Source organism: Setaria italica, chromosome II (genome assembly GCF_000263155.2).
Source record: "Setaria italica strain Yugu1 chromosome II, Setaria_italica_v2.0, whole genome shotgun sequence".
Taxonomy (NCBI): Eukaryota; Viridiplantae; Streptophyta; class Magnoliopsida; order Poales; family Poaceae; genus Setaria; species Setaria italica.
This window is the reverse complement of record NC_028451.1, coordinates 10482279-10505649: the sequence shown is the minus strand read 5'-3', so window position 1 is coordinate 10505649 and position 23371 is coordinate 10482279. Positions and strand designations below refer to the sequence as shown.

The following is a 23371-nucleotide window of genomic DNA, read 5'->3' as shown; positions in this document are numbered from 1 at the left end:
CTGCGCTTCTGAAAAATAACAAAAAGGATCTCCTGAGTACGAAGGTACTCGGCAAGACTAACCCGTCTAACACTAATACATAAAAGATTTGTAGGAGCACCCTCCTTTTTTCTAGGAACGGGCCAAAAGAACACCAGCCTCTAAAAAAATGGAAGTACACCATAGTATTAAGTCCAATCCTAAAAATCGATCCGCGGGAGCGGCTGATGGGGTGGTCAGCTCCTAAAAATCGGCTCGATTTTCAGAAGCGGCTCATCCCATCCCCCGGGCCCACCTGTGGGGCCCACTGTCCCGGTAGGGCCCATGCTCGTTGACCGTTGACCGGTCAACGTTGACGTCAGCAGACACGTGGTTGTCGGTGTTTTAGACCGGCAACCCGCCTAGGGGTACCCTAGGTGGTCTTTTATGCGGTAAGGGTCGTCGAGAATCAAGGAATCAATGGTGACGCAAGGAACACGATTTAGACAGGTTCGGGCCGCTAGATCGCGTAATACCCTACGTCCTGTGTGTTGGTTTGTATTGATGTATGTTCTGGTCCTGAGGGATCTGTTTTGGTATGACCTTGAGGTCTGACCTGTCGAGCTAGGTACCCCTGCCCTCCTTTATATAGTCCAGGGGGCAGAGTACTAGTCAGATTACAAGGAGGAGTCCTAGTAGGAGTACTTGGGACTAGTCCTAGTCGGATTACAGGGGAATCCTAGTAGGAGTCTGACTTCTTCCTTCCTTGCGGGTACTGGGGATGTATCCCCGACAAGCCCCCGAGCGCTTCATAGTCGAATGCAGTAGTCTTCTAGTAGTCTTGAGATTTTCGCCGAGTAGTCTTGGTGTTCTTCGAGTACTTTGTTAGGCTGAGTCTTTCAATGCTTCTCAAAGCTGCCATGAGGCTATGGTGCGCTCAAAGTCTTGATCAACATGATTTTGTAGTCTTCGTGTATGGAGGGTGGCGAAAGTCGCACTCCATATGGAGTAGCCCCCGAGCCTTAGGTTGAATCGTAGAATCAGGCTGAGGGTCAAAATCTTGAATCTTCCTCTTTTGACTTGAAAAAATCGATTGTTGGGTGTAGCTTATCAGCCCCCGAGCCTTGGATTGATTGAATAATCAACCCGAGGGTCTTAAGTCTTCACTCAGGTCATCATTCGAGTAGTCTTGCGGCGTTTAGCCCCCGTGCTTATGCGCCAGGTAAGTCGTTGGAGCCACGTCGAGTAGCTTTGCAGCGTTCAGCCCCCGAGCTTGGGAGCTAGCTGAGCCACTGGAGATATTCCGAGTACTGATTGGTGCTTATCCCCCAAGTCCGGGAACTAGCCTGTGCCGTTGGAGGCATACTTAGTGGGCGTCGCGATGAGTATCGTCGCCAAAGCTTGACCTGAAAGAAAAAAAATACGTACATTATGTAGCATATTTGTAGGATTTTGAAACTGCTGAAATTTATCCAGTGATCAGTATGAAAGTTGTCATGCTCTTATTCCGGTCATACTCTTCCCGAGTAGCTAGCCTGTTACGCTTAGGCTCTCAGTCTCTGGGTAGCCGTTGCCGCTGCGTGTGTGAGATCAGCCTCGTATACGCGTATGGGCTTAGGCGTGACAGATGCGCCTTAGGCTTGCACGAGTTAAGGCGTGTACTACTCGAGAAGAGTAGTGACCTTAAGAGGACAAAAGTGAGAGGAGTCGCTGCTGCGACAAGAAAGAGACTGCATGATTGCGAGTCAAGCTCTTGTTTCAGTCATACTCTTCCCGAGTAGTTAGCCTGTTACGCTTAGGCTCTCAGTCTCTGGGTAGCCGTTGCTGCTACGTGTGTGAGATCGGCCTCGTATACGCGTATGGGCTTAGGTGTGACAGATGCGCCTGAGGCTTTCACGAGTTAAGGCGTGTACTACTCGAGAAGAGTAGTGACCTCAAGAGAAGATAAGGAAAATTCGCTGTCGCAATAAAAAGAGAGCGTGGTAGCGCAAAAGAGTTTGCTGCCCTCCAGCGAATAGAGCGCACGTTGTGCACAAGAGTTTCCGGCGAGTAGAGCACGTGTTGCGCGCAAACGGAGAATAAGCCGGAAAATAATTTAGAAAAGTGACTTAGCTTAATTCGTGGATGATTGTTGATGAAGCCATGACGGTCGTTGATGAAGCCGTAACGGTTGTTGACGAAGTCGACTAGTCGGAGGCGATTCTGACTAGTTGTCGGTGATGCAAAGTTTGCCCCTACTAATTTTTAGTCGAGACGAGTTGAAGTCATCGACGAGCTGCCCGTAGTTGACAGAGTGGTCGGTAAGCTGATCGTTGTTGTCTTGACGCGGGCGAGGAGTAGTTCATTCCGTCTCGCCCGACCCAAGGTCCCGAGGATGGAACTCCACCTCGCCCGACCCTTGGTCCCGGGGTCTGATGCGCCCAACCCTTCGAGGGTGGAACTCCGCCTCGCCCGACCCTGAGTCCCGGGGTCGGCGGAGCCCGACCTTTGGAAGAGTAGCTCTGCCTCGCCTGACCCCGAGTCCTGGGGTCGGCGGAGCCCGACCCTTTGGAAGAGTAGCTCCACCTCGCCCGACCCCGAGCGAAGCTCCGCTTCGCTCGACCCTGAATCCTGGGGTCGGCGGGGCCCGACCCTTTGGAAGAGTAGCTTCGCCTCGCCCGACCCCGAGTCCTGGGGTCGGGAGAGCCTGACCCCTGAGCGAGACTCCGCCTCGCCCGACCCCGAGTCCTGGGGTCGGGAGTGCCCGACCCCCGGGTGAAACGTTGGAGTAGTCCGAGGCGATGTCGAATCTGACGCGTAGTCGAACTCGAACTTGTTGACTTTGAAATCTTGATTTTTTCTGGTCAAATCTTCTGGTTTCTTCTCCTGAGTGTCGACGATCTGGCGCCGGAACGATCCCGAGCCTTCGGCGACGCAGAGCTAGGATCCGAAAACGAAGGTGGCGCCGGCTTCGATGAAGAAGACGGGCTTGATGATGACTTCGCCATTGAGTTCGCGCTGCGAAACTCGACGAGTTCCCCTACCTGGTGCGCCAACTGTCGGTGTTTTAGACCGGCAACCCGCCTAGGGGTACCCTAGGTGGTCTTTTATGCGGTAAGGGTCATCGAGAATCAAGGAATCAATGGTGACGCAAGGAACACGATTTAGACAGGTTCGGGCCGCTAGATCGCGTAATACCCTACGTCCTGTGTGTTGGTTTGTATTGATGTATGTTCTGGTCCTGAGGAATCTGTTTTGGTATGACCTTGAGGTCTGACCTGCCGAGCTAGGTACCCCTGCCCTCCTTTATATAGTCCAGGGGGCAGAGTACTAGTCGGATTACAAGGAGGAGTCCTAGTATGAGTACACGGGACTAGTCCTAGTCGGATTACAGGGGAATCCTAGTAGGAGTCTGACTTCATCCTTCCTTGCGGGTACTGGGGATGTATCCCCGACAAGCACCCTCTTCGGGCTGCCACGTGGATCAATCAGGAGCTGACATGTGTCACCTTTGAATAAATATTTTCTAAAATTAATAAATAATTAAATAAATCCTTTAATTTTAAAAATTTATAACTAATTCATTTTAACTTAGAAAAATATAAAATCAGTTGCATTAAATTCATAAAGTCGAGCCTGTGCTGTTTGTAGCTAGTTTGGTATTATTTGGATCTTCTAAATTTGGGTTTCTTGAAGTTTTGCCTAGAGGTAATGCCGTTTAATTTACACTTCGTCGTATCTCATTCTATTCAGACCCGACCTACGACCAGGAAGACCTTCAAGATACGTCGAGGAGGACCCAATCGACTACGGACAAGGTGTCATGTCACTCCCAATCATATAGATCCTATGCATGCTTAGTTGCTAGCGCTTTACTTATATTGCTTGATGATGATGGATTACATAGCCAATGTTTTTATCCATGCCTTGATAATTGTTTTATCCTATTTTCCTTGTTTACCTACTTTTGTGAACTAGCTACATACCCCTAGCTAGTCCACCGCTCATATATCCATACACATGCTTTTGAGTTATGGATGGGTATTTGCCATGGATTTGGTGATTGGATTCATTGAACTCTCTCGTGTGTGTTTTGGGTGAGTGTGACTCCTTGATGTGTTCTTGGCGAGAGCGAGCTATGGTCGATACTGAGGAGTGCCTTGCTGTGAGAGAGCTTTCTGGATTCTCTCTATACCCCGTATCTGTGGCGGATACCTTGTTTGTTACTGAGGAGCAGGTGGCGTACTTGTACATTGCAAGTGCTTCGACACATACTTGTTGGTAGAGTGCTCGCTCTCAGCCACTTAAGGACCAAGTCAGTTTACCACCAGTCACAGCAGCTACTTTACGTACTTACCGCTCGCTTACATTATGGGTGGGGTTCGGTCCAACACTAGTAGTGGATAGTGCTCTGCCTATAGGTGGATTGGAGGATCGTGTAAGGAGTTCGAGGCGTTGGCTTGCTCTGACCAGACCGCACCCCGGTGTGGGTAGGTTTCACAGCTTCGAGGTCCTCACTGGTGACGGCGTGCCCTGCAGCTGAGGACAGTTCCAGACTCAAGGAAACAAGAGAGAGCTATCCACTTACTAAGGCTCCAGCTGTTAGGTGGGGTTTGGATGAATCGGTACCGTTCAGGCTCCATCGATGCGGGTACAATTATACAACCTCTACAGAGTGTATAAAGCTATAGCTATAATCCGTGTCCACTAGTTATGGATAGTTTTGTTGACTACCGCTACTTCTGACTTGACTTTTCTTGTACTTCTACCTTCCGTCTTTTGAGATAGGCCGGCGTTTGCCATTGAGATGTGAGGGAAGGGAGCTCTCACATCGCCTAGTGTGTTTGGGTGCTGGACCCTTGGGTGAAGGATCTGGTGATTTTTGCCGACTTCCTTGTTTGAGGTGTTGACCTCAGAGATGATGTTGCTTTGCTTCTTCCTTGGTTGCTGCTGTTGCTGCTGCACAAACCCCTACAACCATATATAGGTTTTACCCATGCATTGGCTTTACTGCTTTTGGGAGTTGACATGGCCTACCCGCTTCGCTGGTAGATGTTAGCTTTTCAGGGTCAGAGCCCAAGTACGACTTCGACAACAACGGCTGGGAAGACTAGGGACCGTTCTTCGCTCGAGATGCCTATGAAGATGGAGTTCGTCATAGCTCTTGTTTCCACTGCGTAGATGTTTTACCTTTCTTGATTCAGTCCTGATGGACTTGTACTGGCATGTGCCACTGAGATGTACTCGTACTCATGTTATCTCTGATGTTTGTACTCTATTTTTATCTCTGTTTCTGTGTTGGTATGGATTTTTACTATATGACATAGGGATTCGCACGTGATAGTCATTCTGGGACTATCACCGAGGTGCGTACGCTTTGATTCTCAAAAATCGGAACCCAGGTCCATTTATCTCTCCTTCATCTTCTGCCTCTCTCATCTCTCTCCTTATCCTCTATCAGCTGGCTCGTGCGGGGCGTGCAGGCAGCGGCGGCTAGCCCTACAGCCCCGGGGCACACGACAGCGCTGTGCCGCCGGCGGCTTGGGGAAGCGACGCACCGGCGGCCAGGGACGCCGGACACATGCACCCATGCGTGGTGGCCTGCGGGCGCGCAAAAGCAGTGCGCCGATGGCGCTCGAGGAAGCAACGCGCCGGCGGCTGGGGACGTGGGGCACGGGTGCCAGCGGCGGCGGTCTTGGGGTTCAAGGCAGCTGCACGGCAGCGGAGGCGGCCTTCGGGTACGGGGCAGCTGCATGCCAGCAAGTGCAGGGGCTCAGCGACCAGGCCTCACAGGCGGGGGGCCATGACAGGGACCGGTGGCCGGCCCGCGGTGCTCCAGCCGGGGTCATGGCAGCACAGTCATAGCAGCGGTCGCCTCCTTGCGCGGGCTCCGGCGCAGCCGGCCTCGGGCTCTCGGGGGGAGCTCTCATGGCGTTAGGCACTAGCGAGTCGGGGTAGGGGAGCTCTCGTGGAGGCCGGCTTGGGCTCGGTAGGTCCGACGTCCGGCACCAACGGCCGGCGGCAGGGGAGCTCGCGCAGCAGCCGGTGGCCGTCGGATCGCTTTCCTCCCTTTTTTGTTTTCCTTTTTTTTAAAATTGGTTTCCAGGGGCGAATGACCACATAGCCCGCCCCTAGAAATGATATTTGCAGGGCCGGGTCGACGCCCGCCCCTACAAACAGCTATTTCTAGCTGCGAAAAGCAGGAGCGGGTGCCACGCCCGACCCTGCAAATGCCAATCCAACCGCCCTGGAAACGTTTTCTGTAGTAGTGTAATCAGTTAAAATAACTACACCTTAAGGAGTATGAAAACTTTTTGGTGGACTGGCTGACTCTACATTTTGCAAAAAGCTTACTACATGTGTAACCTTAGTTTTGTCATTTTAACAACAATTAATTCTTTCCTAACCAGTCTAGGTTAATAAATCCTTTGCTCAAACAAGTGGTACTAAACATCATACAACAATATTAATTCAAGGAAAAACATTATATTGAACTTGTTTCATCTACGATGCTTAACAGTGATCAAGCGCATTCATAACCGAAAATTGCGGCCATCCGGACCGATTTACATTCTGCAAGAGATACCCAATCACCAGCTAGGCAGCCACGCACAGTTGATTGGGCTGTACGCAATGACCTTTCGATTAGCTGTACTCAAAGACAGGAAAATTGATTACCCGAACCTGGGAACGCACCCCCACATGGGACCCCACATCTAGCCTGATCTCCATATGAATTTCAGGCTACGTCCCCGCCATACACCCACGCCAAGTAGGGTAAATATATTTCCACCCTAAGAGCCAACTAACATATCAGGCTTGCTGGTTCCTAATGACAGTAAGCAACCAGGTAAGATCACTTGATCAGCAATTAAAACAATGGATGGGCCTTAACCAATTTCATTCTTACTAGACAGAACTACCATCTCTAGCTTCTGTCCACATCTTTCAAAACCAAGCCATTTCCTTGAGTTAAGTGTATGAACAATATTTTCTTTAGGTTTATTGAGCAACAAAAGTTACTCAAAAGGATAGCATAACTACGCAATGCTAAGCATAGGATGTTACTAATTATTTTGAATAGGTGGCAAAGATGTCCCAACAAACAAGGTTGGATTGTGCGCAAAAATAAGTTTTCAGTAAACTCCTAGACTTAATGAATAAATAGGAAATAACCAATAATTTGGACAGATGAAATAGGAATATCTGAAATTAATAGGTGTAGATGCTCCAGGGCTTGCCTGGGGTCACAAAAATGTTAGTATCTTCAGAAGACCCTTCAAATATAGGAGCAACCTCAATAACCTCCTCATACTCCTGAGGTTCTTCAGATAATTCCACAAATTCAATTCCAGGAGCTTTAGATTCTACGATATCATGCAAGTGATAGTTAAAATATGCAAAAATTTTTGATAAAAAGGACTATTGTTGACGCTCACTATTGACATACTTTTACCCATGTTTATCTTCAATAATGGATAAAGCACTGAACGATCATCGAACGAGACGAAGACGAAGGCCTACGGGCTCAGGAAGGGCCTAGGCCAATCGACACAGAGGAGCCTAGGCTGATCGGCCTAGGCTGGAGCCTTCCGACGCCCATTTTTGGCAAGCAATCCTCCGAGATGACTTAAGGGCTAAGTTTGTGAAGATACGGCAAGGATCACTTCGGGATCAAAGAGGAATCAAAGAAGATCAAGCGAAGATTTGGAAAGTCATTAAATATCAATCTCATCCCGAAGCAACCGATGTGCCACACCTACATGCAAGTGAAAATAAGACTTCAAAGTACCAGAGGATACTTGGAGATGAAGCAGGACGCGAGGGGCCAAAAGGAAGGCCCAGGCAATCGACCTAAGGGTTTTCTTCACCCCCTCACCTTCCAATTTTTGCCATGCACTCTCTAGACTATAAATACCCCGAAAAATCCACCGAGCCCCATATCCAAGACGACGTACTTAACGTGAAGCAGCAGAGAAGCAAAATGAGCTTGAGGGACACCTCTCCGAAGAGCCGAGGGCCATGCAGCTGTCAGAGGATAGCATAGGCAAACCTCTGCCGACGTGATCACCCTGCGAGGAAGATCGCGCTGGAGTTCTGGAGCTAGGAGTCATCAAGATCAAGGTAGGATCCCAGTGGTGATCTACAATCATTCATGGTGACGTAATAGATATGTTCATGTTCTTAGCGATCTAAGTATCTCATTTGATGGTTTTATGCTTTATCGGGTTTGCTTGCTTTTCAATCTATGTATCGATCATAGATTGCTTAGGGTGTTCTTGTGGTCGTGGTGATCAGATTTGCATGCCTGATCTACCGATGAGTATGACACATTCTTTTGATTGTGCCCTTAACTTGCTTGCACTAATAGAGATGATCTTGATAGGATCTTTCTTGTGTAAGGTGGGGGGTTTCGGGATCCGAACCGGAGGTGTAGATTTAAATATACTTTTTACTAAGATCGTATCTGTGTTGCTTTACTATCCATGCTCAGAATTACAACATATGCATAGTTTAAGTTGCTCTAGATTGGTTACCTTTGCCCTATCTGTTATCTGTCTGTACATGGATCTGAATCTTTCATAAACACCACTAATTATGCTAGTTGAAATAGATCTTGTGCTATAAGTTCCACAGATTGATAAACCTTGGGGGAATACTCTCAGGGAAGAGCTACAACTGATCCGTATGCTTGCGGTTCACAACTTGGCGTGCTAACAACCATCAACAACTATATATTCATGATAAAGTTGCAAGCCAACACTAAACTACCCATTAAAGATTAACCCTCAAATTATTTCTTAACTAACCTAAGCTTAAACCTTTTCTCTTATTTATAAAAGCTTCATAATTAATTTCTAATCTTAAAACCTGATTCCTATGGACTAATAAGCATTTGTGAATGATAAAATATTGTTCAGAATTTTATAAATTTTATAAAAATTAAGTATTTATTTAAATACCTTAAATATAAGGCACTAAATAAACACCTAATTTTTATTACCTTTTTCCTAGGGTTTAAGAATTTTAATGCATTAAGAAAAATAAAAAACTAACAAAAGTGGTTTCATTATTTTTGGACACTCCTACAAATTATAGTGAATTAAAGATGAAAACTGAATTTAAATCTAATTTCTAAAACACCTGAACTCAATTATTCCGGAAACCCCCCTTGGAAAACCTAGATCTACTCACCCCCATCCTACCCTCTCTCACTAACACGCGAGCCCGGTCAACCAGGCCACACCCCCAACCTTGACTGTGGATGCGCCGGCAGGTAACGGTGGTTTCTCGCCGCCGGCGAGGATTCCGGTGATGATGACTACACGGCTGGACTCGCCTCGACTATGCGCACCTACTAGGGTGTTGTTGGGGTGGTTTGGCTAGCGGCGGCGATGAACGGCGGTGACCGGCGGCGGAGCAGGCGGTGCTAGGGTTCGCGATGGTGCACGACTCAACGACGGCGAGCTGACGGCCACAAGCTACACCAGTAGCTTCGCCTGGACCTATAACGCCCGACACACTCCTATACCAGAGCTCGCCGCAGCCAGAGCAAGGTGCTCCGCGACGACGGCCATAGCGGAGGCGCGCGCGGCGGCGCAGGAGCACCGGCCAACCCAGCCGTGCTCTCGACCAATGAACGAGACCTACACCATCTACAACTCACGCATGACACCACTGCACCCTAAGACGGTGACGACAACTACGGTAACCATGCTGTCCACGGTGCCGGCTTACCAAAACAGGGGTGGCGGACGATGGCGTGTGGGTGCTAGAGTGGATAGGGCTGGACAGTGACTGGAGGAATGGGTTCAGGGCTTCAAGGAGGTGGTTTTGGCGAAGGGAATCGATGGGTGGTGGCTGGACGGCGGCGGATGTTGCCGGCGACCGAGGCGCAACTCTATTTTTGTTGTGGGGAAAAGAGAGGATACGTCGGCGGTGGGGTTTTATAGGCCAAAGGAGGCGGTAGCGGTAGCGTGGGCGCGATGCGAGGAAAGCTTGGACAGCAAGGCGGGCAGGTGCGTGACGGTCAAGCGAGGTAGGGCGGCGGCGCACGCCGGCAAGGCGGGCAGGTGCGTGACGGTCAAGCGAGGTAGGGCGGCGGCGCACGCCAGCAAGCAGCTGCGTGACAGCGTCGCATGCCTCTACTTCTCCCCTTCTTCTCCATTTCCGCCTGGGTTTGATTCAAGTTTGCGCCAAAATTCCAATTCAAACTCTGCTAACTCCTGTAACACATCTTGCAGCCAGATCTTTGAACTACAACTAATAGATGTGCACTTTTGTTATTTGAGCAGCCAATCTCTCGAATCTTGCAGAAAAAAAAATACTTATGCCATTCTCAACAATGAAGGGTTTAATGAGAGGCTTTGAATAATGCGACATCATCTAAACTTATTACTGCTGATGAATGAAACTATACCTCCAATGCCCGATTTCATGTCATGATTTTACGGATAAGCCATATTGTATCTCCCTTTCGGGGCAAAAATTTCAACGAATATGTAACAATAATGCACAAGAGCATGTGCTGCCCTTGGGCACACACAACAAAACCATGTACTGGCTGTCATTCTAACTGTTTGGTGCCTCACTATGTATATCAGAGGATGCTGCTTATCGACCACAACAAAATACAAAGACGAAGGGCCTTTCCTGCTTATACTCAAAAGCCTCTGGCTGACTTGTTCAATAGCACTGACATACTCCATCCATCTCAAATTGTAGGTCGTTTTGGTATTTCTAAATTTATAGTTTTTGCTATGTATCATGACATAGTATATATATAAGTGTATAGAAAAACTATAAATCTAGAAATATCAATACGAGGAGGGAGCAGGAGTGAGGGATTACAGCGAGAGAAAAAACAGACGCATTGCCACATGTTGCTGCACCTACCCACCATCCCCACGAGTGGCCACGACAAAGATCCATTACGAGGATGCGCACACGGAAGAGGCGATGAGCTAGCAAACCCCTCCAGCGGCAGCCCTTCGTCAGCGTTTCTCTGGCAAGCCGGCGCGCGGACACGGCGCCGGGTGCAGCCAAAGCGCTAGCTATGCGCACGCCTGCGTGACTGCGTCTGCGTTGGTGGTTTCCAGCAGAGCAAGGCGCGGGCAATGCAAACAACCGATCGCGCCGCGCAGGCCCAAGCTCTCGCGCATGCGGCGCCACGGGCGTGGCACCCCCAGCGCTCTCCACGGCAACCCCCTAAAAACTCCATGTAGGTGTACACACGCTTGCCAATATATATACATATGTGTATCTCCAACTCCAAGCGTTGTCTAGCGTCCAAAGTAATTGCGCATACGAACAGCACCAGCCGATGGCTAAGGTATGATGAGCAGATAGAGAGAGATATGTTGTGTTATCTCTTTGTTGATGCAAGTGATTTCTCCTGAATTGTTGAATTCATTTGTAACATTCCACTGTTTTGATCTCACGTAGCGCCACTACGGAACGTATGCGCTGGGGACGAAGCCGGAGGGTGGCGATGGCACCGCCCCCAAGGCGGCCGGGGAGGAGGTGGTGATAAGGGCGCCGGTGCACTGCGACGGCTGCGGCCGGAAGCTGCGCCGCTCCCTGGAGCGCCTCGACTGTAACATACTCCTCTGCTTGAGCTGATGTGGTTGGCGATTTCATTTCCGAGCGCTTTGGTGGATTTGAATAATTGCAGGGGTTGGAGAGGTGAGCGTGGATTCCAACACCAACACGGTGGTCATGAGAGGACCAAAGGTGGTGGAGAACCCGGCGGAGACTGTGAAGATCGTGGAGAAGAGGACCCGGAGGAAGGCGGTGCTGCTGAGCCCGGCGCCGGAGAAGCTGCCGCCGCCGGCTGTGAAGGAGACCAAGAAAGATGATGGGAACAAGGACATGTACGAGCTACCGGAAATTAACATGGTATATACAGACATGTCGTCCGAAAAAGCTCAATAATTAAGAGAAATCCTGTGGCTTAGTAAGTGATCTAACCTTTTGTTTGTTCCGTGACCAGAAAATGGTGGTGATATTGAGGATAAACTTGCACTGCGACGCCTGCTGCGAGGAGATCAAGCGGAGGATACTTCGAATCAAAGGTTTTGATAGAGATTTGTGTCAACAAGATGCTAATTGCATATGAGATCACCTGGACAGTTGCTTACAGTATTTCATTCGATTCGTTGATCAGGTGTTGAGGACGCCGTGCCGCACCTGAAATCCTCGCAGGTGATGGTGAAGGGGGTGGTGGAGCCGGCGACGCTGGTCGGCTTCATCCGCAACTGCACGGGGAGGAAAGCCGCCATCTTCAGGGCGGAGCCACTGGACCCGCTGCCAGCGCCAAAGTCACCACCACCGGAAGCCGAGACCAAGAAAGATGGCCCAACTGACAACACGGGAGAGAAGAAGGACGCGCAAGAGAACGGTAAGAATGAAGAGCCACGGGAGGAGGAGGAGAAGGGAGGAGGAGAGCCAGAGGAGGACAAGAAGAGGACGGGCGACGACGACCGCGCCGCCGCCGAGGAACTTCATCAGGAAGCCCATGCAGGTGAGGGTGAAAAGCACGCCGCCACCGGCGACGGGGTTGTGCTGGAGGACCAGAAGAAGGACGACCGCCTGTTCGCTGCTCCTCTCCCGGCCGGAGTCTTCACGGTGGCGCCTGAGACGATGGCCATCAGCAACGTCACCCCCTACCACCACTACTCCTACCCGTCATCGTACTATGCTTACGCGCACCCGTCTTATTATTACCAGTGCCAGTATCCGCAGCCGTATTACCCGGCGTACTCGTACGCTTGCGGCCATGGCATGTATGGGTATCCGCCGGAGGCGTTCACCGAGGAGAACCCAAACGCGTGCGCCATCGTTTGATGTGGTAAAGGGACAAGGAGCTTGTAATATATACTCCGTTCTTACATATATAACGTTTAGGACAAGAAACTTGTCCTAAACGTCATGTAGTTAGGATGGAGGTAGTACTTGCGTATATTCGGTCAATACTTAATGAATATATGTAATACTTCTTGAGGCTACAGTTATGGGGTGTTTGATACCAGGTGCTAAACTTTAGTCATGTCATATCGGATGTTCGGATGCTAATTAGTAGGACTAAACATGAGCAAATTATAAAACTAATTGCAGAACCCCTATGCTAATTCGCAAGAATAATCTATTAAGGCTAATTAATCTATCGTTAGCAAATGGTTACTGTAGCATCACATTGTCAAATCATGGACTAGGTAGGCTTAATAGATTCGTCTCACGAATTAAACTCCATCTGTGCAATTAGTTTTATAATTAACCTATGTTTAATACTCCTAATTAGTATTCAAACATCCGATATGACAGGTGCTAAACTTTAGCACGTGGGAGTCAAACAGGCCCTTACGCGACACAACTACTTGTTACACTATGCCATCAGCCAACGATCTTAGCTTGCTCATGTGCCTCATGGCTCTTTGCCTCTACGGGCAATTGGGCACCGGATCTAGCTGAACTACACAACTTCCTATTAGTTTGCGCCGTCAGCCACCAGTGCTCTGCAGGTTGCCACCTGCAACACAGCAACATGCATGCATCATCATCCCAACAAGTTATACATGGCCCAAATAGAAGTAGTAGGTGTGGACAACCCAAATCCGTTTTGTGGTAGCTAGGATGCCACTAAAATTTCTTAACTGCTTTATTTATTTCAAAAAACTTAGCTGCATAGCAAAAATTTCCCAAAAGTTTGTTCCATTTACCCACCCATGGGCCATGGTTACACTAGTTCAGTGGAGAAGCTGGTACACGTATGCAGAAACGTGAGCAGTTCATACCTAGAAGCTAGGGCCCTAGTTATTATCCACACAAGTTCAAAGGTTCCGAAATGCACACATGGACGAGTATTTTCATAAATAAAACAAATGTGTTTGCCACCTACGTGAGCAATGGTAGTGCTTTTCGTGCGGACCCTTACCCTCCCCCACCACCGATCCGAACGATGGTAGTACTTTTCATTCTGACTAGAGCTGTTTGTTTTCTAAATGGATCTTTTCATGCGGGCCCTTACCCTCCCCACCGATCCATTGTTGTGTTATTTGTTCGTGTTTCTTTATGGGCGCTGCTCATAATGTATCCGTAAATTAAAACACTCTGACAAATGCATATAGACTTTTGGTAAATTGTGAAACGAATACAGCCATCTAGAAAATATACTTTGTTAGTTATTTGAGTGATAATACTTAATTTGTCTGTGAAGTATACGTTTTAGAAGGGTTTTATAGTTCTAAAGATGAATGAAAAGAAAACCACCAAAACCATGACAAAAATTGAAAGCAAACCAAGTAAAGTCCTTGAAGGCTCTACGCATGCCGGATTAAAAGAATTTGTTGAAGTGTGTAAAGTTACACACGACGGGCATTCCGATGGGGTTGAGATGTGAGCATTGGAGATTTGGAGTAATTTTTGCTAACATTAGACAACCAGCAGGCTTGAAGAATACAGTACTTCTCAATGTAAGAACATAATGTGTCACTGTCGTTTTGGAGCCACCGATAGCAACATATTAACATATTAATATAAAACAGAATCTACCGATAGTAGAATAAACAGAAGAACGGCCAGAAGCTGCTAGAAAACTAAACAAAAAAAAGGCTCGTTACCATGGTAATTAAATCACTCCATACTCCGGAACGCTTTCCTCCATCTAAAAAAAAATCACTCCATACACTGTTCCATTTTTTCGAGAGAAAAAAGTAGGATAAACAGAAGAACCAACCAGAAGCAGCTAGAAAAATAAACAAGAGAGCACAAAGGCTCTTTACCATTTTATTTCTGTTATTGTTGATCTAGGGCAGCATGAAAAATCACTGTATATATAGAAAGTGAAAACAAAACACCAACACATATGATTACACCACCGTATCCTACTGGAAAAAAATTAAACGCATGGAAATTTAGTCTACGGGATCGGGCTTGGTGGAGTAGACGTGGACGCCGATGGCTACGACGACGATGGTCAGTATGCAGAAGTAGAGGATGGCGTGGACGAGGATGGAGAGTGCGCTGGTGCCCATGTTGCCGAACTCCACCACCCTGAACCTCGCCGGCAGCTGGAACAGGAACCCCGGCGACAGCAGGATGAACAGCACCACCGCCACGATGATCGGCCCCCAGTCCGTCGTCACCATCTCTCCCTCACGCACTGGTTGCTGTGTCCAAGGTACTCTGCTGGGTGGTGGGAGATTCATGTCGCCGCTCCGGCAGGGAGAGGCAGGCAATAAGCTAGCGTCCATGGAATGCCATCCTTGGGAATGAAGCAAGGAACCGAAAGGCGCGGCGGCAGAAAGAGAAAGGCGAGTGATCAGAGCAGCTTTGCTCGTGAAGGGCGATGACTAGCTCTCAACTTTGACACAGGTGGCCAGTTTGCCGGCCGCTTTAGCTTTCTGGCCGCCGGTAGCACGGAAGAGATCTCGTCAGGCATCCTGTTTTTTTTTCGTTTCTTTTTTTTGCATATATATAAGTTCATTTCCGTGGGCAAAGAGAATCAGCAGCACACAAGTGAAAAGGGAGCGTCCATTTATTTGCAGCTCAATTTGCGCAAACAAATTTAGCAGGATCACGATGCATTGCATTTCGATATACCCCTGCAGGATCAAGCTGACAAAATATGATCAAGCGTCTAGAGAGGAGCTCACAGTGTATGCAGGGCTGAGGAAAAATTAGTCTAGTTAGCAACATGATGTCTACTTCTACTGTTAAAAAGAATAACGTGAAGCGTTTTCCGAGCACCCAAATCATTATACTGAGGTGGTGACTTCATGTGGATTGGGTGCCTAACTCCTACAACGGCTCCAGCCAACCGACGGCGGTCTCCCCCGTACCCAATCCAGATCAAAAGTGGCTGTGACAGAGTCGCTGGCACGTTTACTGTCCAAAATATGGCACGAGAGAAATTTTCATCTAATATATGCTCTTAAGTCATAAGAAATGAAAAATGACCTGGTGGCAAAAGGAGTGTTGCAGTGTTGCTGGTAACATAATAAATCCCTAAAAACACGTGATCCCTAAGTGGTGAGTAGCCATTTTTTCAACAGGAAGATCTCTTTTTAAACTAAGCGTCATAAATGGTCATTTATATTTATGCCACTTAAAACTGTTAGAAACACTATAATCAGGATGTACTAGAGACCTTATATATGGATGTATACACCTTATGAATAAGAACCATAAAGCAGTTATATTGTGCAGATACTTTTAAGAGGGTTTTTTACAATGGTTGGGAAAAAAACTACTTTTAAATTAGGAAAACAGTATACAAATTTTAAATCTAGACAATTCAGATACTTTATATCAGCATGGATTTATGTAAATATTGAGAAACGATAGACTAATAATAGTGTCCTGTACCTACTCTCCAGCATTGTTTCTAACGCAACAAAAAAGAAAATGGTAACAAAATATTGTGCTCACGCAAGATCTGCGGATGGGAATGTGTGGGTGAAATTATCCCGCTTAAACCAACCATTCCATATTTGCATGTAACTTCCTTTCACTCATTCCATTTTGTTGATCTGGTTTTTTTTCTGTTTCAATCTTCTTTTTCTTGGCTGCATCTTTTGTTTCCCCAAAATTTCAGGCGTGAAACTGAGCTGAGTATTGTAGGGGGCTGAAGAGGTAACATGATTTGTAATCCTTAGTTTACGCCTTCTTGTTTCCTTTCCTTTAATTTCTTAGTAAAATGTTGTTTTGATTTTCATGGTTTAAATGTTGTATAGATTGATTGATAGATCGCGGGGGAAGCTAAAAAGTAAAGAGATACCCGGGACCAAGCTAGTGCTGGCCATTTAAGTTGAGTGCTTCTTGTGAATGTGGTAAGCCATTTAATTGTTGTTGCAACCAAATTAAAAGGTTCAAATGTTCTTTATAATATTTACAGGCAGTCCGCGTCTGTATCTATTTGTTTTGTTAATTTCACTTTTCCCTGGAACCTGTTCACAAGAGGTCATGAAACTATACTTTTTCCAGAAAAGAACAACAAATCTGAAACCATCAAAGGTGTGCTTTCTTCTTCTCTAGTTTTGCAAGACTCTTGGAAGTCAGAAGCATGAAGTCTCATAGAACATGGCGATTCTTTCCATATATCTACAACATTAACAAGTGCAATCTAGCTAGAGAGATCTCAACAAATCATTGATGAGAGATTTTACAAGTTTTTTCATTCACAGCAGAAAACAAAATAATATATGACCAGAGCTTAGTAAATTTTTTGAAATAACTCAGATGTTGTTTGTGTTTTGTTGTAAAAAAAATACTGTCTTCTTTTAGTGGAATTCTTTGTGCTCACTTATTCAACTGTGTAGGAGTAAATAACTGAACAATAGTCAGACATCATTGGAAGGAGATACTGTTTACAGTTAGAAGCTCACAATATGTTAAGGTTTATAATTAATAATCACATCAGCAGGAGACTTGAGTTTATGTTTGTTTTATTTGCCAGGAACAATCACCAAAGACAGATATCAAGAAGTTGTCTTGATACCACACAATGGTCCATCAGGAGGAAGACCAAAATAGAGGACAAGCGAGCACCAGTCCTGCTGTTACCCCTGCCGAAACCGATAGCCAAACACCAGCAGACAAGTTCAACAAGAAGGAATCAAGCTCCTCATCTTCTGCTTCATCAGAAAACATAGATGAGGATGATTTCTTTCAGATAGAGGGTCCAATACTAGGCAGCACAATATCGTTCAGTCATAATGCAGCAATCAAAGAACAGAGCGGTTCATCTTCAAATCCTGAAAGTCATGCACCCACTGACCCAAAGCAGTCACCACGGGTGCAGGCCATGTCTAGAGCACCGGATGAGTGTCCAGACCCTAAAAGAATCCCATCATCCGTCTTTGCAAGGTCAAAATCGACGACGCCGACGGACTGGAGCGTGACATCAAATGAATCTCTCTTTAGCATCAACGTTGGGAACGCGAGCTTTTCAAAGGACCATTTCTTCTTGTATGGCAAATCAGGTGAAATGGGCAACCCCAATGACCCATTGGCGCCACTGCCGCCATTGCCAAGGCCGAGCACCAGCTCTAGCCCTATTAGAAGTGAGGGCGCCAAGACAACCGTACAGGCCAGTGCAAAACTGAAGCCTGCTACCAAGGAAGGGGACCAAGATGGGGATGACAAGACTGATTACAACCATAGCCTGTCACACCGTTCTGATGCTAGCACAACAAGCTTCGCATTCCCAATGTATGATCTCTCTGCGCATTCTATTCCCTCACAAGTTTTACTATACAAGTTTTCAATGCTCCAGGTGTTTCATCAAGGCATCTAGGTATAGGGTTTTAAACGTGAAACAGTTAATTAACTGAATACTGACAAGTGCCTTCTAGTAATTCTCTATTTTCAGGTTTCGGTAGAGCATACAACAACCAATCTCTCTAATACTAAATGGACTATCTGCAAAGTTCAGATATAACATTACTAAAGAGCACATTATAGGATTTAAAAAAAACTAAGGAGCATATTATAATAATTACAGATATACAGATATTACATATGTATTCCCTTTGGTGAAAGATGCAACCAATGATTTTTTTTCTCACGACCGTGCTTAGCACATTTTTCACTGAGAGGAAAGATGTAGCCAATGGTTCAAAACCAAATGTGGCAAGTATTTCTTCCTAATTAGTTGCAATTTCTTCAGATTGGCAGGCGGTGACGTGAAAAATAGTGGATTCATGAAAGATGACTCTTCTGAGCTTGCCCGGCAAAGCACATCGCAACTGTCCCAGCAGGCAGAGCCTGTTGTTGAGCAGGAAGCTCCAAAAGTTGAAGCCGAGGCACCGGAAGCTGAACAAGCCCCAGAACCAGCACCGCCATCGACGTCGGCGGCAGAACCAACACCACAACCATCAGCCCCGGCAAAATGGTTTCCTTGCTGTTCTTGCTGTCCATTCTGTTGCTGAGGGATCCAATTCCCTCTCTATGAGCCTTGTTGAGTTTCTGAAGTAGAAGAAGGCCCGATGGCGGCGATAAGCTTAAAGTAGTAACTGAGATCGAAAGGAACAACAATCAACCTATTTACTTGCTCTGAGTTGTGTAGATTACGGCAATAGATGTACACTGTTACTTTTCTTTTGTTACAGTATGAAGGTAGCTAGCTACAAGAGAATGTGGTGCTACGACGTTTTCATTTGCCTCAATTTGCACTCAGCTTTAAGCGGAAGATGTTTTCAAATTGCTCGGCTTAATGTGGTACCAAGTAATAATAAATTTTATTTTTTTCAACTAAACAAGTAAGAGAGCTATTTTAGCGAAATCATGCATTTTCATTCAAAAATTTAACGAAACTATTTGACTGAATTGCTATTTTTCTTTAGTTTACATGATTTAATTTAGAAATGTACGATTCTTTTGAAAGGATAAAATGTATGATTAACATAAAGATTTTGATTCATCATCACTACAACCATGTTATAAATAGTCCATCAAACGAGCAGAGCTGGTGCACAAGTGAGATATAAGTTGAATAGGAGAAACTTTGTCATAATGCACCAAGAATGAACCCTCATACGAACCTACTCTTTAATCTATCTATTATAGCACCGCATAACCGTGAAAATTCTTTCTCCATGTGGTTGAGGTGGAGACACACAAGTTAGTTACAAGACACACAAGTATTATGTGAGAAACATGACTAAGCTAAACTGTTGAAAGCACTCTAAATAAAATGTTGAAAATTTTTATTCAAAGGTAATATATGTTGGGAACGTGATACCAAAAACTTCTTGTTCAAACTCAATTTGGACGAAGGATACAAAATGAGAAAAATCAGATAAATACTAGTTTAATTTCAACATGGCTCATTTTGTTGTTTGTTAATTTCATACCTTTCAAAAGAAATCAATTTTGGTCTTGAAATAATTATATGGCAGCATAATGTGTCACTTCCAATGTATTTTTAAATAACAGCATAATGCTGCTGAAGTGCTTTCTTTTTATTTCACAAATTCGGTGCTTTCCACCTAACCTTTTTTTAGTTTATGGGTGGAAAGAGACTAAGTAAAACAAGACAAAGTATAGTAAAATAATACAATTAACATTTGGGCTTATTATGGGAATCGGACGAAGTCCTTCTTGTCCCCATCTTAGTGGCATAAAACCTGGAATGTGACCATGTTTGAGTTTAGGAAAATTTATCATGGAACAAGGAACGGGGACAACCGGGAACATCATCCCAAAAGCTGATGGAATGCCCATCCACTACATCTGGGATATGGACAACAAGAGTACTGAGTACTAGAGCTGCAACACCTTGCGCTTGGTCCAACGAATCAGGACTTTATATCCAAAGTCTCCAAAGACTTCTTGCTCTTGTAATTTAGTAACCAGCTAAGCTGCCATCTAGCCGGGAGTCTGAAATGTTCTTTATTTCAAAACATCGTTCCAATTGTGCTTGGCCCGTATTGCACCTCCCCTTTTGTACCATGGTTTCTTAAAGTCCTCGTTCCTCGTTCCAATGTTCCTAGAACATGGCTACTATGACCCACATGATGATGCCACAAAATATTTGAAGGATTGCTTTCGCTTTTGAGGTGTGTTTTTTGATTGCTTCATATGTTGCAGATGAACGGTAACATAGCGCCATCCGTAAGGATGATAAAAAGTTAAATGTCTTGACAACCAAAATGGCTACAATAATATCAATTTGGTTCGTTTTGTAAAAGAAACATGATTAAGTTTCCTAATATCAAATAAAGTGGGATAGTGTAACATATTATGTCAGAAACATGATTAAGTTAAACCGTTGAAAGTACTTATACATAAAATGTAGAAGTGTAGGATCGAGGAGGCCGACTAGAGGGGGTGAATAGTCGGTCCTAAAAATTCTGACAAGGCTTAGCCAATAAAGATATAGAATTAAAATGATCGGCTAAAACATGACTACACCCCCAAAATTCAAAGTCTCAACTGTGTGCAACAACACCCTATGTCTAGATCAAGGTTTGCAATTCTAGGGTGACAAGCAAGCAATTCAAGTTCATCTAGTGATGTAAATTGCTTGAAAGTAATTGCAAAAGTAAATAAGCTCAAGTAGACAAACCACAATGGAGAGATCGAATTTTTTTCCCGTGGTCTCGGTGACTTGCCGGTCACCCTAATTCACGTTGAGGTGGATTCAATGTTCCAACCGCACCTCTATCAAGACTCCGCTTGATCTTGAGCCGGCTTGGATCAAAGAACCACTCCACACCTTGATTCCACTAGAATTGCTCTTCACCACTCCGGTGAGGTGAGCACAATGCCTCTCATAAGCACACCAAGCCTTCTCACAAGCTTCTCTTGAGAAGATCACCAGATCACAGCACAACCACGCCGTCTAGGTGTCGGCAAACACCAATACTAATAAGTCAAAACACACTTGACCCTCCACCAAGTGTCTAAAGCTCAATCTCTTATGCAAATGCACTTGAATCTTGCCTCTCACCCTCTCTTATGTGCAACACATGCACAAACTCATGGGGAGGACTTGCACAAGCTCAAGAATGCTCAAATGGATGCCTAACCCCTTGCCAAACACGTAGGAAACCGGGTATATATAGGCCAACCCTCCAAAACTAGCCATTACATTCAAGCAGACTGAAATGCTTTGTTTTCGCGGACCGTCCACCGTTCAAACCCAACGGCTATATTATCAATAAATGCATCTTGAAGTTGACCGTTGCAGAGTTGGCGAACCATCCGCCCTTACAGGGGCAGACCATCCGCATTTCATCATTCCAAAACACATAGATGGGCCATAGACATATCTAGACTTCGTTCAACCTCGAAATCTATACCGGCGCACCGCCCGCTGTTCATTTCTATCTTGAACACAGAATCAACATGTTACTATCCAACTTCAAAATCGATACCGGCGGACTGTCCGTGGGTCCATTTTCAGCATAACTGAAGCTTGGTAAAACGGCCATAACTTTTAGCTCCGATGTCCAAATTAGGTGATCTTGAACTCTATGGAAAGATTGTTCAGAGGGCTACACATGCTAACTGAATGTTTGACCCAAAACACATTGTATCAAAGCAAAATTGCAATCCAAGATGCACAATAAACCATTACCATCAACCACTTACTAAGCGACTTATCAAACTACCGGTTCCAAGCCAAGACTAGTATGCATATCCAAAATTGAGCTTTTCAACACCTAGTAAAGACTCAAGTATTATCAAGACCCCTCTTAATAGTATGGCATTCTATCTTATCAATCGGTCTTTTCTCCACTAATCACTAAGACTGGCAAAAATAAAAGGCCCTACATTTCATACCTTTGCCTTAAGCAAATCCACTTGGGTCTAGCTTGATGCTAATATGCATATTATGTCCATTACCATCATTTCTTCAGGGCACTTGATGTTCATCAACACATAGACTCCGTCCATTTCATCTCATCAATACACTTGATGTCGGTCAACACATGATTTCCATCTTCTAACTTCTCACCACATCATTTGACTCTCATCAACACATGATGATCCTTCATTTTCATTTCTTCAATCTACGTGACTACTTATCTTCTTACATTCTTCATATGATTGATGTGGATCACTCATAGCTTCATATGGCCTCTCATGGTACATTGGTTCCAAGCATTTACTCGCCCTTCACCACTGCCTTGGTCCATCGGCGCCAAGCCTCTTGCTTGCTCTTTGCTTGCTCTTCACCCTTGCATGGTCCATCGCAGTTGAGTCTTGGTTGCCCTTCACCATCTTGCCACGTGAAACCACTTTGTTTCCCACATCTTCAGTGTACTCTCTTTCTCATTCACTTCATTCAACATCATATACTTGTTGATCACAAAATCTTCATGCCCATGCTTTTGATCTCCATCAACTCATGATGTTCATATTTCTTCACACCTTCTCAATGACTATCCATCGACACATGATATCTTGTTGTCATCAATCACAACCTCAACTTGTTGCTCCTCGACCAATGAGCTATCAACCCTTATCTTGATGCCAGAACTCAACCTAACATATCAACTCATGGAAATAGTTAGTCTTACTACATTCAGATGTCATTAATCACCAAAACTCACCAAAGCACAATGCTTAGGGTCCTAGATCCTTCAAGAAGTCTTTTTGTTAAAGGTACTATATGCCGGATTGGAGATTACAAAATGGAAAAAAATGAATAAATAGTAGTTTTGTTTCAACATTGTTCATTTTTGTTGTTCACTATTTCATATCTTTCAAAATAAATCAATTTTGATCTTGAAAATTTATATGAACCCATAATGTGTCACTTCGATTTTCACTTCCATTGCATTTTTTAAAATTGCATCACATGTTGTTGAGGTGCTTTCTTCGTATTTCACAAAATTGGTGGTTTTCCACCTAACCTCCTTTTTTTTAGGGGTGGCTATAGCAGAAGTAAAACTAAATAAAATCTAGTATAATACAATTAACATTT

The 23371-nt window shown here is 45.4% G+C and overlaps 3 protein-coding genes across 3 annotated transcripts; 2 read left to right on the top strand and 1 right to left on the bottom strand.

Annotated features, from left to right (window-relative positions):
• Positions 1–11260: 11260 nt before the first annotated feature.
• Positions 11261–12783, top strand: LOC101779948 (heavy metal-associated isoprenylated plant protein 7). The gene is made up of 5 exons (XM_004959100.1): positions 11261–11269; positions 11383–11533; positions 11612–11835; positions 11930–12011; positions 12104–12783. The coding sequence occupies exons 1-5, from the start codon at positions 11261–11263 to the stop codon at positions 12781–12783; spliced, it is 1146 nt and encodes a 381-aa protein (XP_004959157.1).
• Positions 12784–14689: 1906 nt separating this feature from the next.
• On the bottom strand, positions 14690–15269 carry LOC101770220. The gene has a single exon (XM_004955933.3). The coding sequence runs from the start codon at positions 15186–15188 to the stop codon at positions 14850–14852; it is 339 nt and encodes a 112-aa protein (XP_004955990.2). The 5' UTR covers positions 15189–15269; the 3' UTR covers positions 14690–14849.
• A 2171-nt stretch (positions 15270–17440) lies between these two features.
• LOC101769815 (actin cytoskeleton-regulatory complex protein pan1) lies at positions 17441–18866 on the top strand. Its single transcript, XM_004955932.1, has 2 exons — positions 17441–18147; positions 18605–18866. Exons 1-2 carry the CDS (start codon positions 17441–17443, stop codon positions 18864–18866), a joined length of 969 nt encoding a protein of 322 aa, XP_004955989.1.
• The last annotated feature ends 4505 nt before the right edge of the window (positions 18867–23371 follow it).

Coding starts and splice junctions, on each gene's coding strand:
- LOC101779948 (XM_004959100.1), top strand. Junction 11,534..11,611: donor CTCCCTGGAGCGCCTCGACT/GTAACATACTCC, acceptor GAATAATTGCAG/GGGTTGGAGAGGTGAGCGTG. Junction 11,836..11,929: donor AGCTACCGGAAATTAACATG/GTATATACAGAC, acceptor TTCCGTGACCAG/AAAATGGTGGTGATATTGAG.
- LOC101770220 (XM_004955933.3), bottom strand. CDS start 15,188: ATGGACGCTAGCTTATTGCCTGCCTCTCCCTGCCGGAGCGGCGACATG.
- LOC101769815 (XM_004955932.1), top strand. CDS start 17,441: ATGGTCCATCAGGAGGAAGACCAAAATAGAGGACAAGCGAGCACCAGT. Junction 18,148..18,604: donor ACAAGCTTCGCATTCCCAAT/GTATGATCTCTC, acceptor CAATTTCTTCAG/ATTGGCAGGCGGTGACGTGA.